Source organism: Rattus norvegicus, chromosome 18, assembly GCF_036323735.1.
Source record: "Rattus norvegicus strain BN/NHsdMcwi chromosome 18, GRCr8, whole genome shotgun sequence".
NCBI classification, from domain to species: Eukaryota; Metazoa; Chordata; class Mammalia; order Rodentia; family Muridae; genus Rattus; species Rattus norvegicus.
Genome location: NC_086036.1, coordinates 3,932,201 through 3,946,830, shown reverse-complemented (window position 1 = coordinate 3,946,830; position 14,630 = coordinate 3,932,201). Strand labels below are relative to the sequence as shown.

The window sequence follows — 14,630 nt, the reverse complement described above, 5'->3', positions numbered from 1 at the left end:
AATAAGCCTTGAAAAATAAATTTTCCAGAAAAAAAAAATCCCTTGAAAGCAAATGGTGACTATTGCCTGTGCTATTATAAATTTCCTGGAGAGAGAAACCATGGTCAACTGTTACCTCAGACAGACAGACTAGGTCAACACAGTGTGGTCTTAGTGGCAGTGAATGGTCACAGTTCCCTGTCATCCACTTCACCTCTGCCCCAGTCCCTCCCACCGCTGCGTCAGCTGGGGATAGGGAGTGATCTGAGCGTGTGCAACATCCCAGAGCTGCTCCAAGGGAGAGCTGGGGAGCTGCTCTGGGATTCCAGTCCGTGGGCGGGACCTTCTCCTAGGGCCTGCAAGCTGATAAAACAGCCCAGAGCTGTAGTCACAGGGTCTAGACCCAATTCCATGGAACACCTAGGCTTATCTCATGGATTTTAAGCAAAGTCTTTTTGACAGGCTGGGGTGGCTTTTAAAATAAGTGCATGAATTCTGATAATCCTCCTAGAAGCTGTAGTGGCTTGAATTAGGAATGTCCCTGACAGGTTCATGTGTTAGGATACTTGGTCCTCTATTGCCATTACTACTGGGGAGTTGGGGAACTTTCGGGAGGTGCAGGCTTGCTGCAGGAAATGCTATGGCTGGGCATGGGCTTGGAGAGCTCGTGCCCTCGCCTACTTCCAGCTCACTCTCTGCTTTCTCTGCGTGGTAGGAGATGTGATCCCTCAGCTTCCAGCTCTAACCACGGGCTGCCATGTCTCCTCCCGCCATTATATGGCCTCTTCTTTTGGTCACAAAAGAAGTAACAGGAAAAGAACTCATATAGAAGTGAAACGTTGCTATTTCTCCTTGAGTGTGGGCTCAGTGATTCATTTCCAGTAAGTCAATGTGCAGAATGAAGCAGAAATTAGATTCCACCACTTCTAGGGTTGGCTCATAAGATTATGGCTTCTGTCTTGAGTTCTTTCATTAGCTCTCTCTCTCTCACTCACCTTCCTCAGTTACTTTGTGGAAACCAGCCACACACAAAGGCTCCTCCACTGGTCTAGGAAGGGCACAGAGAGTTAGATACAGAAGCCTACTAGCAAGCATGGCAGGAGCTTTAGCAAGTGGACCTTTTAGCTCCACAATGACCAGCCCTGTCTGTAACTCCAGAGGAAGCTCTGGGCCATTGACTCCTGGATCCCTGATCCACAGAAACTGCACAACACAGTCACTTGTCCCCTTAAACTGCTGCACAGCAGCAAATGACCAAAGAGGGTCATACAAGAGAAGCAATGAAACCATCAGGGCTCACAGCTCTTCTCCCAGAATTAGAGATCTAGAGCCAAAACTGAGTTAACTCACAAACATTGAGTTAATTCCCCATGGCTGACATTTTATCAATTTTGCCTACATAATGGAACCTCCATAGACACCCGAAATTTAATATCAAATATGAACTAATGGCATCCCATGAGCTGGGGCTTTGTTCAACCCACCCTTCCTCACATCTCCTATCATGACTAAGTTGAGGCCTATGTTTTCACGCAGGGCCTGAACTTCTGAACTCTATCATAGCCATGGTCTGCCATGATCATGTGTGTGGCTCACTCATAAGATCCTGGGAGAGCGCCGTTAAATACACCAACTCTGCTGTGTGAACCAAACTGCCACAGGTCCTGCGCTTCTTCATATACTCCAGTCACGTTTTAGCTTGTATTCTCCTGACCAGGAGCCTTTCTACTTTAAAACAAAGAATTCTCGGCAGAGCGTTTGAAAGCACCTGGCCCATTTACAACAGACATTATTTAAATGGTTTTATATTTCCCTAGAGGAGAATTCCTTGGCAGGAAGCACAAATCAAAAAACAAAACAAAACAAAACAAAACAAACAAAACAAAACCCGCTGTGGAGGACTTCCTTTCTGGGATCTACTGTATGTGGACCACACACGTGAGGGCCTTTCTCAGCCCTCCTCCTGGCGAGAGGCAGGGCATCTTCTTCATTTTTACCTAGCTTTATTTCTAAACGTTAATTACCTGAACTTCCACATGCTTCCTCCCTCTGGGGAAACGATAATTGTGCCAAGTGGCAGCTGAGGCCACAGAGGGCCCAGGAGGACGTCAGACCGTCGTTACCTTATCACCTAGGTAGGATGGAGGTGCCACCCAGGATGCACTGTGGACTGAGGACGGCAGTTCCTGCAGATCAGCAACCACGCTGTTGCTGCTGGGGTTGAAGGACACGGGGACATCAACTCCATCTGCTGTCTCCAGACGCCAGCCCATCATGTCTACAAACTAGAGCATGGCAATGTGGCTTTTAGCGTGATTGGCTACATCACTCTCACAACGATCTGCAAGCCCAGTGCCAACATCTCTATTAGTAGCCCTTTCTGCACTCACGTGGTGCACACACAGACACACATACACAAGCAATAAGTAAAGAAGGATAGAGGAGGGACGCAGGGGGCCATTCCTGATGAACTATTTCTTACAGACAGATTCATGAAAAGAGGGAGTCACTGCCTTTAGCTGTGTAACCACCAGTGACTCAGTCAGGCTCCAATGGGAATTACCATTCAACGGTCACACAGATGACCCTAGTAAACTAAATGGTTGACAAAACAAAACCAAGGGACCTTGGTCTGGGAAAGGGACAGGAAGAAAGGGATGGGTAGGGGAAGAAATAATCAGAACTCATTCCATGCATGTATAAAATTGTTGAAGAATTAACTTAGTTCTTTAAAAATGTTTAGAACAACATTTAAAAAAGGAGCATTTTCTTAAATGTGTTGTGGAATACAGTAGCCAGAATACAACATTTCCTTGTTTGTCACCACGGAAGCCAGCTCTATTTGGAGGGACAAAGACCAGACGAGGAATGGCTAGGAATAAAGCTTCCTGGTTGTACAAGGGCTGAGAAGGGAGGCTACAGAACAGATTTACAAACTAAATTTTTTCTTCTTACCAGTCCAACTCCATTCAGGAAGCAGTAAAATGTATAAAACAATATCACACAAAACAGTATGCATGCTGCTACTCATTCATGGACTAATAGAATTGATAAAAGTCTTAGTTTTATGAAGTTAAAAAGCGGCAGAGATGGCTAGAGTGATGGCTCAGTTGGTAAGGCATGGGTCTCACAGGCATGGGTAAGGCATGCTCTCACAGGCATGGGTAAGGCATGGGTCTCACAGGCATGGGTAAGCATGGCTCTCACAGGCATGGCTCTCACAGTCATGGGTAAGCATGGGTCTCACAGGCATGGGTAAGGCATGCTCTCACAGGCATGGGTAAGGCATGCTCTCACAGGCATGGGTAAGGCATGGGTCTCACAGTCATGGGTAAGGCATGGCTCTCACAGGCATGGGTAAAGCATGGCTCTCACAGGCATGGGTAAAGCATGGCTCTCACAGGCATGGGTAAAGCATGGCTCTCACAGGCATGGGTAAAGCATGGCTCTCACAGTCATGGGTAAGCATGGGTCTCATAGGCATGGGTAAAGCATGAGTCTCACAGGCATGGGTCTCACAGGCATGGGTAAGGCATGGCTCTCACAGGCATGGATAAGGCATGGGTCTCACAGGCATGGGTAAGGCATGGGTCTCACGGGCATGGGTAAGGCATGGGTCTCATGGGCATGGGTAAGGCATGTGTCTCATAGGCATGGGTAAAGCATGAGTCTCACAGGCATGGGTCTCATAGGCATGGGTAAGCATGGGTCTCACAGGCATGGGAACCTGAGTTTGATCTCCAAGAATCCACATAAAAAGGTGATAAACACCTGTGGTCCCAGTGCTTGGGAAATGAAGACAGAAGGGTACCAGTCAGTCTAACCTCAGCAAAATCCAGGCCAGTGAGGGGCTAGCTCAGAAACTGAGGTGGAGATTATAGAGAAAGATATTTGACATTAATCTTTGTCTTCAGCATGCATATGCATACACCCTTTCATGAACACACACACACACAGACTACACGGAGTAAGCAAACTTAAGATGTGATAAGACATTTGAGAAAGAATGTGAAACAGGAAGAATGTAAAGAGAACGTGGAGAAAGTGCTATTACCATCATGGATACACATTCTGTGGGACTGGAGGAGAAGCATAGAGACTAAAGTGCTTTCTGCACAGGGATGAGGATCGGAATTTGATCCCTAGAACCCATATAAATGCTGGGCGGGCAGGGCGGCTCACCTGTAATCCCAAGCCTCAAGAAGCAGAGATGTGATCGGCCCAGAGCAAGCTGGCTGCTTAGAGTAGCAGAAGCGGCAAGCTCTGGTTTCAGAGAGAGAAAGCTCACATCAACATGTATGGTGAAACACCATAAGGGAAGACACCAGCATGGACATCTGGCCTACACATGCACACAGCATGTCCACACTACCTAGACATGTGCAAATACCTGCTCTGTGGGCTTGCGAGATGCTGGTTATCAGGCTACCTGGTTAGCCTCAGGATGGGAACCGGAGACCAGAAAGGCCGCAGGTGTGTGGAGGAGTAGAACTTTCAGCCTAATCTTCCCATAAGTCAATTATCAGTTAATTAGTAATGGACAATGATAATTATATATGATGATTATACTCATGTAACGGGGACTCTATGAAGACAAATGATTTCTTGGAGAGCTCCTCAGGTATAGGAGGGCTCAAGGACATAGCATGTCACTTTGTGGTGACAGAATTAATGTGCTTGTGGACCCTCATCCTGAAGGTCTGTCTATCCAGATGTCTGTCTGGATACTTTATCATATCCTTTACAATTCAACAAATTCCATCATCGGATGACTATTTTCTGAGCATCTCTCATGTCCCAAACCCTGTCCTAGGCCCTGGTATGTGTCAAGGAGCTCACATTCTACCAATTAAGGAGGGAAAGAATGATTTCTAAAGTTAGAGGCATGATTTGTTACAAAGGGTTAAATACTACGGAGAAACCAAGCGCAGCAATATCGACAGTGACAAGGCATGCTGAGAGGAGGCATCCTGAGCATGTGGCGCTTATCAAGGACATGATGATCTGAGAAGCAATTGCGATGATATCTGTGGCATGCTGAGGCCAAGAAGCAGTGAGGTATAGAGAGAATCTCTCACAAGCATCATCTGTCAATAAAAAATCCAATGGCCAATGAGCTGAGGCAGGAAATAGGAGGTGGGACACTGGCTGGAAGAAAGAGGATTCTGGGAAACTGTGAGAGATGTGAAGATTTGCCAGGGGAAGACAGGCGATCGGAAGCATGGGGGCTGGGCAGAGGCAACCGGTCACATAGATGAACTCAGGATAGAAAAAAAAAGGAGAGTTTCACCCAGGACTCTGGGAGATGGATGTAAGCCATCTTAGGTACTGTGAACCATCAATACACACAATATTCCACAGCCCCTGCCAATACTGACCAATACCCAAAGACTAACCTCCACGTACCTTGGCTCTTCGCTTGTGTGAACTCCGACAGTCAGTATTCACTCCGAAACAGAAGCACCTGGTACAACCCTCTGGGTTGGCGGAGTCCAGGTAGAATGATCCTTCTCGACAAAATTGACACTGGGGGCCCTCCACATTTTCCTGTTGAAGAATGAGTCCTGTAAGACACTCTCCAGCTTTGGGACGCACAGAGACAGTGCCATAAAGGCTGACAGCTGGAGGAGAGCAATTGGGGTTTACTAGGATATGAACCCCACCTATAAGCCAGTGGGCCCTGTAGCAGGGTGGATAACATCAGATCCTTATTCAAGAACAAATCACAAGGAAGCTATGGGCTTCTTGATGCTATAGAAAACAGTTTGTTTTGATTTTTCTGGAAAGGATTTATCTACATCAACAGATGATCATAGGGAGGGGAAGGGGTCTGTGGCCTTTCCAAAGGGTGAGGAAGAACTTTCCTTCAATCATCCCTATGAAAGGAGACAAAGAGTATGAAATGCTAGCACCTTACAGAATATATCAGGGTCAGTTCTCTTGAAGAACTCCTGGCACGTGACCTGTCTCACCTTGCACATGCAAGCCCCAGTCCCTGGGTCGCATACTCCGGGCTCAGTCCCATCTCTGTTACAGCTGCAGGGGACACACTCAGGGAAGTGGTAGAAGCCAGGAGCACACTTGTCACACTGCTGCCCCGTGACTCTAGGCTTGCACCTGTACAGGGATAGAGGAACCAATCCTGTCATCACTCTGCACAGTTCTAAAGGCCACCTTCACTGTGCTAGAACAGACACCGCTGGGAACCAATCACACAGACACAGTGGGGCTGAGGTGGCTGCTGACAGCCACAGAAGGGAGAGGTTATGCCTGGGGTGCTGACATCCACATGTCACTATGTGAGGAAGAGGAGCAGCACTGTTGCTATGAAGTAGACCTTGTCTTAAGGTCCAGGATGTTTCTTTCAGCAAACATGCAGCGCTCTGGCCCAAGGCTACATTAACTTGATGCTGGTGCCAAACAACTCATACAGTGAATGCCTTCAGTCTCAGATTAGATATGGTTGAGTATTTCTGAACAAGAAACCAACGAGCTTGTAGCCAAACATCATGCAATAAAACGTGCACCTGTGTGGGCTCTTGCAGCTCCTAGAGACCACAGTCAGGTATGTTGAATTGAATTCTGTCCTCTTGGTACTCACCATGGCTTCTTTCCCTGTTGCTACAGTAAGACAGCTCCACAAAAAGCAACTTAAGGGAGAAAGGGTTTACAGTGAGAAGACATGATATCACGTCAAAAAAGATGCCAGAAACCTCAAGAGACGTGGGGCTGGGCTATAAAGCTTCAAGGCCTTTCTCCATCTGCCTACTTCCTCCAGTGAAGCCCAGTCTTCTACAGATTCCATAACCTTCACAAACAAGTGTGCAAACACATGAGCCCACAGGGTACATTTCGCATTCAAAGCTCAGCCATATTGGATTCTGCAGGTTCATTCGTGTTCACTCACAAGATCCTATGGTAGGACCTAGAAGAAGAAGGCACGGTGATGGAACTGCCATAGTTATAGTCTAGGTTTGTTGGTCACAGCCAGGACAGCTATGGGAGGGGCTAGGTCAGGCAAGACAGAAGGGAAACTGAAGTAGAGACCCCCCAACTCCCTCCCTCTATCAGCCTGTTGACTTTGGGACCCCAGTGAGCTGATGACTCAGAGGGGGTGATGGGCAGCCAAGTCTGTCACACCAGACCTAGTTCTGTGTCCCCTGCACATGCACAAGAATGGAGGGAGACATAAGAAAGGGAACAGTGGCCTAGGACCTGGTCCCCACCCACCCCAGATGGGGATGACAAGTTAAGCAGAACTTGAAGAACATAGACTCTGTGTTCCAGAATAATACAGTGTTTGCACCACTGAGCTTCTGAATCCTCTGTAAGATCAAGTAACCAAGGAAGTCTGGGGTGACGCCATGACGACCGGGAAGAACAAAGGAACTCCAGAGTTTGGCTGAGTATCTTCTAAGCATCCAACCTCTAGTCAGCTTGGCTTTGCACATTTCTCCAAGGAGCCTCTTTGCAACCCAAGCTGCACTACAGAGGCAGGAGGATTGCATTCATTGCTACCAGCTGAAGAACAGCAGAGCAGCCTTAGGGATACAGGAAGCCCAATCAGATGCACCGGGAGAACGCTGTCTTTTGTTATTAAGTACCACAGTTCCCACCAATGCCAGCATCCATCTACAGTCCCAAGTCTAGCATGTCACTCGTTCACCCATCTGAGAATTAGTGATGGTTTCTACTGGGGGCCGGGGACATGGAGGAGACAAGGGTGATAAAGCCAGTCTTCAGCAGAGTTTTGCTGAAGACCTGGAGATATAAGAAATTAAGTAATATTGTAAGAGATGGGATGACTAAGTATTACGCTTGCTTGTGTTTAAAACTGGTGGGGCCATCTCTGTAACTTGTGGGTCTTATTCTCTTTGTGAGTTTTCAGTTTGCAGCACAAAAATCCTTGAAGGACATGTATGATTGGAAGGCAGCAGAAGAGGAATGGAGGCCCTTCATGGCTGGAGGAGTGGGTTTGTGGAAAGCTTACGGAGAAGGTGGAAATGCAGGAGAGGCGGGGAGGGAAGTTACAGTAAGTGTGGACCAGACTGACCTGGAAGACTAGCCTTCATGGTTGGATCTTGCTTCTGCATGGTTAGGAAACTGAGGAAGGTTTTGATGAAGGGGTGGTATGATGGAATTGATGCTGCGTGGAGAATCACATCACCAAAGCATTCCATATACAATGTGGTACTCACCATGAGCTGGCACGATGAATTAGGTTTCCCCATTAGAACATAAATGTGACTGAGTCACTGTACCCAAGACAGAACCTTACACAAAGCCCAAACAATAAAACAGAGACATATATGTATACAGTGAAAACCAGTATAAGCATTCACCAAAAACCACACTGTAGGCTCATCCTCGAAGGAAATGGTGGTGGTGTGCCATAGAGACAGCGTCATGCCCTTGCTACTGCACTCCTGTTTACAACTGCCAAAGGGCCAGAACCCAGCTGTGTGCCCATCAGTGGATGAGGGATAAAGAAATTGTGGCATATACATGGGGTGGAATACCTCCCAGCCATGTCATTTGTACAGTACAGTGGACAGGAGGGCACTGGGCGGGTGAATTAAACCATACATTCAGGTCAGATACGACATGATCTTACTCATCTATGGCATCTAGAATCATAGATCTCATAGAAGTTGAACACAGAACACTGATTCCTGGAGGCTGAGAAGGCAGAGAGGAAGGCTGAGAGAAGGGTAGTCAACAGGTAAAATTTAGAGTTAGATAAGAAGGGAAAAAAACAATGTTTTTCTCAAAGCAACCAGAAAAAGAGAAAAATCTGAATTTACCATGCTTAATGTGGTATTTATGGTATATACCATGACAACCACTATATACAGCATAGGCACATCACAATGTGCATAACAATGTATGCATAAATATGTACAATGTTAGGTATGATCAACAACTTCAAGATTCTGAAAGACAAAGGAACCAGAAACCTGAATTTATCAGCACTGTTTCGAGTTTCATGAGCAGCATTATGTATTAGTGACAGAATTCAGAAGGAAACAGATGTTAAAATCCAAGAAAAACTGTGAATTAGCATATTTCTATTAAATTAGGGATCCAGAGTCTCCCCAGAAATATGTGTAAGGTCGGGATGACTCTAACTCGGTTTAAGAGATGATCAGCAGACTTCAGAGAAAACATTTCCCTTTTCTTCTCTGTTGTCATGGTACCGACTAGACTCCTTGGCTAGCTGCTCGCTTACTTGGATGAGTGAATAATCGAGTCGGAAGGAGGAGAGCGTCAGGAGAGAGAGCACCAAGGCTGCCCCAACGACTTAATGAGGGTCATAGTCAGCAGGAAGGACAGACAGATGGGGGAGAGTCTGTCCCTTGACAGAAGGTGACATGTGACAGGATACAGGGAAACCGAGTTTAAATCTTGGTATATTAAAGACAAGAAAGAGGCCGCCATTGTCACACAGATTATTTTTAAGTCTAAGAGGTAAGAAGGCTTAAAGAACCTGGAAGGTATAATAATGATATGGCGGTCACACTAACTTAGAGTTTGGGAGTTAAAATCAGTTAAGAGGGTGCTTTCATTATATCATTAAAATTATTATTTCATTGTAGAGATGGCTCAGTAGTTATGAGCATTTACTGTTAAGTCATAATTATTGGGGCTCTGTTCCCAACACCCATGTCAGGTGGTTCACAAATACTGTAACTCTAGCTCCAAGGGATCCAACACTCTCTTTTAGCCTCTGAGCACACCTGCACACACGTATGTACATACACTCATGCTGACACAAACACAGACATATGCATATACACAAACAAGTCAAATAGGAAACCCTTAAAATATTTTCATTATATATGGGAGAATACAGGAGCCCTAGGAATTTGAGGGGCTTGGTCCTGAGAAAGCCAGTCAGAGAACCGAGGTGGGTTAATTTGTGTGAGGATGGAAGGACAGCCAGTGAGGATCAGAAGGGGCATATGTACCGGAGCGGAGGTAAGAAAGAGCAGGAGAAGGGATGGGTCTCAGGGAAACGGAGCACAGAAAGAGAGAGCAGACAACCATGGCCCTAATCAATACCAACGACACTGTAGTCACTGGGTGTTGAGTGCATGTCAGCATGTCAGGCATTGTCTTAAGGGTGTTTACACATGATATATAATTGTGTGTATATGTACATATGCAGGTATAAATATATACAATTAAATGTAATATATACAAATATGTATGTGTACATATATATTTATACACACATACACTCATATACATGGATGCTCTGTGGGTTAGAGGGCTCTATTTTACAGAAGAATGAAGGCCAGAGAGGAGGAGCAGTCTGTCTAAGGTCACCCAGTGAGGGGCAGAAGCAGGACACACCCTGCTGTAAACTCAGACTGCGCTGCTCCTCACTGAGGACAGGGGATGGGGAAACAGCCTGAGACGATCATTGCAGAGATGAGAAAAAGATGCCACAGGGCATAAAGGACAACAGAAGGAGCGTGCAAGAACTCTGATCCCCACCTTCCCTGGTGACAACATTGCCTGATACCCCTATTATTCTATTAGTCATCAAGGGACTTATGTTGCTAGCCACGTCTGGAAGCCCTTTCGTGTCAAGAATGCCGAGTCTCTCCTGGGATTTTATCCTTGCATCTTCCATGGCTGGTCGTTATGAGGAGCAGCTGAGATGGACACCATTCTAACAGGCTTCTCTGAGAAAGACTGAAAAGCACATGGGACATCTGGCTTCACTGGACATCATGGTGGAGGGACATCATCTGTGCTGGAGGGACATCTCCATCATCCATCTTAAGGTAGCCTGAAGGTGATCCCCAACACAGCAGTCTCTAAAAGCAGGACCCCCACTGCCTGTATCTTCCACAGATTGACAGACGTATTTGTGAGAATATTTTAACCCTTTGGAGCCTTTCGAGAGCCAAATAGTATTCATTTTCCATTATTTAAAGCAGGTAAAAACTTATTTCTCTTCCTATTGTGTTTCATTAAATCTATACATCTGCTACTTTATACTGCTACAAAAAAACAAACAAAAACAGAACTGTGTCCAAACAGCACAGTGTCAGAATTTCAGTCTATCATAGTTGCCCAAAATATCAGCCTAGAGTTGATACAATATTGCCTTGATACAATCAAGGATTGAACAACAACATAAGTATAAATTTAGAAGGAAAGTCAAAGATGATTTTGCCAAATTTTATTTTATGCATTGGGAACTGGGACTCAGGGAGGCAGAGAAGCCTGTTTTATGTCTTCTAGGTATAATATACTAATATCTTCACTATCTGTGATAGACTCTATGATAAAAATAGGTTGGAAATTCAGTTTTGGGCTTCCAATAAGTTATTCCTAAATTCACTAAAATGATAACACTATTTGTACTGGGATAAAAATTATCCCACTACAAATGGTTACAATTATTTAATAACTCATTTTAAAATAGATTAGTATCTGTAATGCTTGACTTGGTGGAAAAGGCAAGCGTTATAGTCTGTCAGCAGCAAATGCAGTGTGAAATGCCAACTTTTAAACCCTGTAGTTTGTGGCTGCTTGTAGGGCTCCCAGCGAGCCTTGCATTGCTGGGGATGTATTCTCCCCTTTGGCTGCAAACCCCAGGAATCACCAACTCGTCCTCTTGCTTGAGCTTTGGGTAGTGCTAAACATAGTCCTCCCTGATGCCAGGTTTTATACAGAAATTATTCACAAGAGGGGGAGGCGGCACGGTGGGTAGAGTGCCTGCCACATAAGTATGCAATCCTTGCTTCTACGTTCAGAAATTCCTAGTCAGTTAAGTGATCACTGGCTGAGAGTGGGTTGTTAACATTTCTCAGGATATTTTCCTAAAATATTGTGGTGCACCCATCTATCATCTATGCTGCTTTAACTGGTTTTAAGTTTTTCAAATTCCTCTCCCCACACCGTGTCAGCAGTACTGGGAAACTCCAAGGCTCTTATGACCAACGGTTAGGTTTTGAGTGAGTACTCTGGCTTTTCTCCCTGTCTGAACACTGATTGTCAGTTCCTAAGCTTCCTATGATTAAGCCCAGACATCCTGAAGAGGCCCATGCCTGATTATTGACTGACTAGCTGACTCAGCCGGGACTCACGGTTGTGGTTTTAAAGTCTTGGGATGGTTCATGACTTGTTTTCCTCTCAACTTCCTTACAAGGTCTCCCCACCCAAAGGAGCTGGCAGGCTCCAGGCAGCGGCTGAAGGCACAGTGAAGGACTCTTTCTTGGAAAGTGAACCATTGCTGTAAGAGAGAGCTGAACCATGGCCACCAAAGGTGCATGCAGGTGTTCTGTTATCTGAAATAATTCTTTGTAGTTAAGATGGAGAGATCCTAGAGTTTTCTGGATACAAAGCCTGCCTGCTTGCTGTCCTTATACTAAATAAAGAAGGGATGATCACAGAGAGGCGAGAGCCTTATAGAGGGAGACATAAGAGGGAAATGGCACCGGTGATGGGACAGAGACAGGAGGAGTGCTGGCAGCCCCAGGAGAGAAGGTTCTTCCTCAGAGCTTCCTCTTGGACTCAGATCTCTGTCAGTACAACTGAGGAAGAATCGGTCAGAGCAGCCATAGGATGGTAATATATCTGCCCTCAAGCTGGGGCCGCTGAGGCCTGTCCCAGCCCAGACCCCCAGCCACACATGATGTGTGTGTGAGGATGAGAGGGCCGGATGGTACATTTTTGGTTAAATTAGTAGTTAATGTATAAAGTCACAGAGGGATTCTTATGGCATTTCCATACATAATTACTTTGGAAGCTCCCCCACACCAGTCCTATCCCGCTCACTAATCCCTGCCGGCTTGTGCCCTCCCTCTGCAGGAATCGATTTCCACTGCCACTCATGGAATCTGCTGTCCTCCCCACTCCTCTCTCCCAGCGCCTTGCTTCCCATCTCATGCACCCCCACACCCTGTCTGTCTGTCTGTCTGTCTGTCTGTCCGTCTCATATAAACATCACAAGCTAGGATTCACACATGAGAGGAAGTGTGCAGTTTGTCTGTCTGAGCTTGGGTCACCTCATGCAATATTGTATTTTCCAGCTCCGTCCATGTACCTGCAAATGCTATAATCTCATTTTCCTTCATGGCTGAATGAAATCTAGTATGTGTATGTACCCGTGTTTTTAGTCTATCCATCTATCACAGACGTCCAGGCTGACTCAGTTTCCTTGCTGATCTTGCCCTCTCTTACATAAGCCCGACTGGCCTACACACTGGGTGCATTCATTTTCCTGCTATAAAACCCCAACTGAATTCTCCCCAGCCTTTTCTTGGGGTCTGAATCCTAGTCCTTTCCTCTGTGGCTACTTCCCAGCTCTGATGAGATAAATTTGCCACCTGGGAACAGGTGACACCGGTCTTTGCTCTCTACTGGGAGCCTAGCTGACTCGACCAAACCCTCCAGCAACATTCCTGGAGAACTTTGTCCTTTTGGTGGTTGATTGTCAAATTGACAGGACCTGGGGTCACTCAGGAGACCTAGGCATGTGGGGTGTAGGCTATCTAGTTAAATGAGGTGTGAGCCCCCTGCTGCCCTCAAGTGCTGAGTAGAAAGCAGAAAGGAGACTGTCAGTCGCTGCACATCTCACTGCAGTTATGCAGGATCAGCCACTTCAGGACCCATCCACCCTGCTCTCCCTGGCATAATGAACTGTGTCCCCAAACTGAGAACGCATTTAACTTACATTTGCAGGGCATTTTAACAAATGACTGATGCAGACACCATTCTTGGCTACTGTGCACTGGACCATAGTGGTTCCTGAAGACGGCCAACCCCGCCTGATTCCCTACTCCCAACAAATCCTGCTTTGGAGGCCTGTGGTGGTTAACTTTTATCAACTTGACATAGTCTAGAATCAATCACCTGGGAAGGGAGTCAAGAGGGATTGTCTAGATTACATTGTAAGTCCGTTTCCAGACAATTCGACATCGAGAAACAATCGAAGCCAACCATGAAGAGGGTGAGGCATGGCACACGCATACAGCACAAGCCTCCTATGACGACATGATGGAATATATGGGTAGGGCTGCTTCTGCCTACTGCCCTGAGTCAGCGTGGACCAACCAACCTGCCCACCAAAACCTCTCCTTGCCGGGAAGCTGTGCCCTGATGCCAGCACAGTGCACAGGTGGGAAGAGAAGAATGGCAAGGCCTACTGTGTGCAGATGGCACCCGGGCATCCCGTGACAGGACCTGACACACTCGTGCGTCATAGCTCACCTGCACTGCCCGCTGTCCCTGTCACACTCAGAGACGGCTGCCTCAACGGTGCCCTTCCTGGAGCAGTTGCAGACTTCACAGCCAGCCACAGGGTGGAAGTTGAAGGAATTCATCTCGCAGACCTCACACTGGGGCCTGACTGTGTTGGGTGGGCAGAGACACTTCCCTGTCACCTCCTCGCAAAGGCGTCTGCCACAATTACAAGCTGCCAAGGGATAAAGAGACACTGGATGAGCGTTGGATTGCACAAACCATGGGGATTTCCCTAAGTCCCCAAGTAGTCCTAGGGAAATGTTTTTCCTTCCCTTCTGTGTGGACATAATTGCCCATGGTGATCTGAACCAGTCATAGCAACTGACAGGCAGCTGAAGTAACTGGCTGCAGGTTATATACTCCATGAACTGACCAGCAGCTGCCCCCCT

General features: G+C 46.5%; 1 protein-coding gene and 1 long non-coding RNA gene across 7 annotated transcripts in view; one reads left to right on the top strand and one right to left on the bottom strand.

Annotated features, from left to right (window-relative positions):
- The window catches only part of Lama3 (laminin subunit alpha 3), a 235,124-nt gene that overhangs the window by 86,191 nt on the left and 134,303 nt on the right, over window positions 1-14,630 (bottom strand). For 5 of the 6 annotated variants that reach the window (XR_005496046.2, NM_001393748.1, XM_039096924.2 and 2 more), the window contains 4 exons: window positions 14,209-14,413; window positions 5,952-6,096; window positions 5,386-5,526; window positions 2,103-2,264 (listed from right to left, as the gene is read on the bottom strand). Coding sequence is in view for 5 of the 6 variants with exons in the window: in NM_001393748.1 (NP_001380677.1) it covers window positions 2,103-2,264; window positions 5,386-5,526; window positions 5,952-6,096; window positions 14,209-14,413 (653 nt within the window). In the remaining variant the exon portion in view is untranslated. Of the gene's footprint in view, window positions 1-2,102; window positions 2,265-5,385; window positions 5,527-5,951; window positions 6,097-6,580; window positions 8,961-14,208; window positions 14,414-14,630 lie in introns of those variants that run through there. The other variant, XM_039096927.2, reaches the window with a different exon arrangement.
- On the top strand, window positions 8,978-14,210 carry LOC120098332 (uncharacterized). The gene is made up of 3 exons (XR_005496512.2): window positions 8,978-10,772; window positions 12,146-12,262; window positions 13,681-14,210. It is a non-coding gene; the product is annotated as an uncharacterized LOC120098332 (long non-coding RNA).